Source organism: Hevea brasiliensis, chromosome 4, assembly GCF_030052815.1.
Source record: "Hevea brasiliensis isolate MT/VB/25A 57/8 chromosome 4, ASM3005281v1, whole genome shotgun sequence".
Classification (NCBI taxonomy): Eukaryota; Viridiplantae; Streptophyta; class Magnoliopsida; order Malpighiales; family Euphorbiaceae; genus Hevea; species Hevea brasiliensis.
This window is the reverse complement of record NC_079496.1, coordinates 24,406,293-24,409,570: the sequence shown is the minus strand read 5'-3', so window position 1 is coordinate 24,409,570 and position 3,278 is coordinate 24,406,293. Positions and strand designations below refer to the sequence as shown.

General features: G+C 31.2%; 1 protein-coding gene across 1 annotated transcript; it reads left to right on the top strand.

The window, feature by feature from the left end:
- The first annotated feature begins 1,297 nt into the window (after window positions 1-1,297).
- Window positions 1,298-3,278, top strand: LOC110670137 (phytoene synthase 2, chloroplastic-like). Its single transcript, XM_058145624.1, has 6 exons — window positions 1,298-1,724; window positions 1,822-1,872; window positions 2,097-2,269; window positions 2,361-2,596; window positions 2,673-2,865; window positions 2,940-3,278. The coding sequence occupies exons 1-6, from the start codon at window positions 1,352-1,354 to the stop codon at window positions 3,102-3,104; spliced, it is 1,191 nt and encodes a 396-aa protein (XP_058001607.1). The 5' UTR covers window positions 1,298-1,351; the 3' UTR covers window positions 3,105-3,278.

The window sequence follows — 3,278 nt, the reverse complement described above, 5'->3', positions numbered from 1 at the left end:
TTTTTATTATTAATAATAATTAATATGTATATAATAATAATGATAATAATAAAAATAAGTAAATAAGTAAATATTTAATTTTATTATTAATACCATTAATTTGTATATATTAAAAAAAATTTATTAGTCCTATTATTACTATTAATTAATATGTGACTTTTCAGGAGTTAGTTTTATTATTATCACTAATTAATATGTCACTTTTTTTTTAAGGAGGTGACTTTTTAGTTTCTTAATACTTATTTAAATAAAATTAATATACATCTAAATTTATGAAATATAGATATAATAAAATGTAAATTTTTATCATTAATAATAATAAATATGTGTATATTAAATAAAATTCATTAATCTTATTAATACCACTAATTAATATGCAATTTTTTAGTTTATTAATTCTTAATATAAAAATTTAAATAAAATTATTATATTTCTATATTTAATTTTCATGCATCTTATTTCTATCTGTTTTAACTATAGTTTATCATTATTAATATGTATTATTAAATAAATTTATTGGTCTTATTAAATTTATGGTCATATTATTATCATTAATCACTTATTAATGTGACTTTTCGATTTCTTAATTCTTAATATAATATTGATATAAATATTATAAAACTGAGTTATAAAATAATGCATAATGCTATAAAATAATGCATAATGCTATAATATAAAAAATGTGTTATGATATGAAGATAAATAGGATAATAACAAGTAAAATAAAAAATAATTAGTGAACATAATGGAAATGAAAGGTCATAATCATAAATATATATTCATGAATGAATGCCATGTAAAGTTACTATTGAAAAAATAATTATACTAAATTTTAATAGCTAAAAGCCAATAAAAAATATGTGAAGATAATAAACAAAAGTTTTTATAAATATTTAAAACATATGTTCATAAAATTTAAGTTTTCTTATATTTTTTAATATTTTTTCAAATTTAAATACTATATGTTTATTACTTATTTCATTAATAATTTTTAAATTAAAATATATCGTGCAAGTATTATAATTACGAAGAGAGATTCCAATAAATTTGAACTCATATCATACACGTATAGAGCAAAACTTAGCAGCTTTTACATATAATGAAACATTCTTAGTAATAGAGACCAAAGAGAACTACACAAGTAATTTGATATTCCTATTACATAGTTTTTTGATTAAATCCTTGGGCTAACGAGAGAGAGAGAGAGAGAGAGAGAGAGAGAGAGAGACAGTTAGAAGGTGGGGGTGGCGTGGTGTGGTGTGGTTGAGAATAATGCCTGTAACCTTTATATTCTGATGCTTTAGAGGGAATCCTGCAGCCTGCAGGTTATTCCGAGCTTGTCGATCCTGAAATGTTAAAAGTTTGCCAAATGTGCTCAATATTTTCTCTTGCAGCTGCCAAGCCTTGCTGCATAAAATCAAACAATGTTAGTAAATTCTTGCATCCAAGATTCATAGTTACAAGAGCAAGAGCTCAAGTGATTACAGCTCCAAATAAACCATCAGGCATCACTAGTACTACTGCTTCTCCTCAGTTACTAAAACAAGGCATTCCTCATTCTGATCTTCATATACTCGAAATTGTTGAGAGACAATCTCAGGCTTCTACCTGCTTAGCACATCAAGACACCTGCAGAAAGCCAGAATTTCATCCTTCGTTTCTCGAAGAAGCCTATGAGAGGTGCAGAAACATTTGCGCTGAATACGCCAAAACTTTCTATCTAGGTTTAATTTAAACTCTTTACCAATCGGCTAATAATCAATAGAATGTCAGTCCTTTTTGGTGACTAAAGATTGTTGTTCTTGTTCTTTCTTGCTGCAGGAACTTTGCTAATGACAGAGGAGCGACAGAAAGCCATATGGGCAATTTATGGTAAGTGATTATTGATGCACATGTAGATTGACGAACTGGGTTAATGTCTGATTTTGCAAGAAACATAAGCTAGCAGTACTAGGAAGTATTGGTAGAGCTTCAACTTCTTTTATTCCTCAACTAGTTAGCCCTTAGAACATGACAAAATCAACCTCTATCGTGTTCAGAAGGTCTATTAGAAGCTAAATTTTCGGCAAAGAAACTGAAACGATTTTCTTCTGCAGTCTGGTGTAGGAGAACAGATGATCTGGTGGATGGCCCTAATGCAGTCCACATGAGCTCTGCTGTTCTAGACAGGTGGGAAGAGAGACTTGAAGACATCTTTGAAGGACGACCCTATGACATGCTTGATGCTGCTCTTACAGATACTGTTTTCAAGTTCCCTCTGGACATTAAGGTTTGGTCTAAGATATTATACCTGATTATTCAATTCCCATTTTCATGGATTACATGACAATCTAAAACATCTTTTCTGTTGTATATCATAGCCCTTCAGAGACATGATTGAAGGTATGAGAATGGATATGAGGAAATGTCGATATGAGAATTTTCAACAACTCTATCTTTACTGTTACTATGTTGCTGGAACTGTTGGTCTAATGACTGTTCCAGTAATGGGAATAGCACCAGAATCTTGTGTTTCTGCTCAAACTATCTATAATGGAGCACTCTACTTAGGCATTGGAAATCAGCTCACTAACATCCTCAGAGATGTAGGAGAAGAGTAAGTCCTTTTCACTTCACTCAGCACAAAATTTCCTTGCACCAGACAGGCTCAAGTATTGTTTTTATTGTGCCAGTGCTTTGAGGGGAAGAGTATATCTTCCACAAGATGAGCTTGCAGAGTTTGGGCTATGTGATAAGGACGTTTTTGCAAGAAAAGTGAGCGACAGATGGAGAGAGTTCATGAAAGAGCAGATTACAAGAGCAAGATACTACTTCAATCTTGCAGAAGAGGGAGCCTATCACCTAGACAAGGCTAGCCGTTGGCCGGTATCTATTGTCAACTTTGTATTGTACACATAATTGTTGTGTAGAAGCTGACTGTCAAGACTTGTGAATTGCAGGTATGGTCATGCTTAATGTTGTACAGAAAAATCTTAGATGCAATTGAGGATAATGATTATGACAACTTGACAAAGAGGGCTTTTGTTGGAAGGACTAAGAAGCTTCTCACCTTGCCCCTAGCATACGCTAAAGCTCAAACACCACCTAGCTTGATCCACCAATAACATCTCTTTGTGGAGGATTGAACAAGTATATACTCAGCTATTGAAATACAAACTTCATGCGTGGATGTTTGTGAATTTGATTATTATTAGCATTTGAGATTTGTGGCCTATTAGAATGTAAATTGCATACACATTTCATCCATTGTGCGAATTAAATCCTTAGATTCTGCTTAA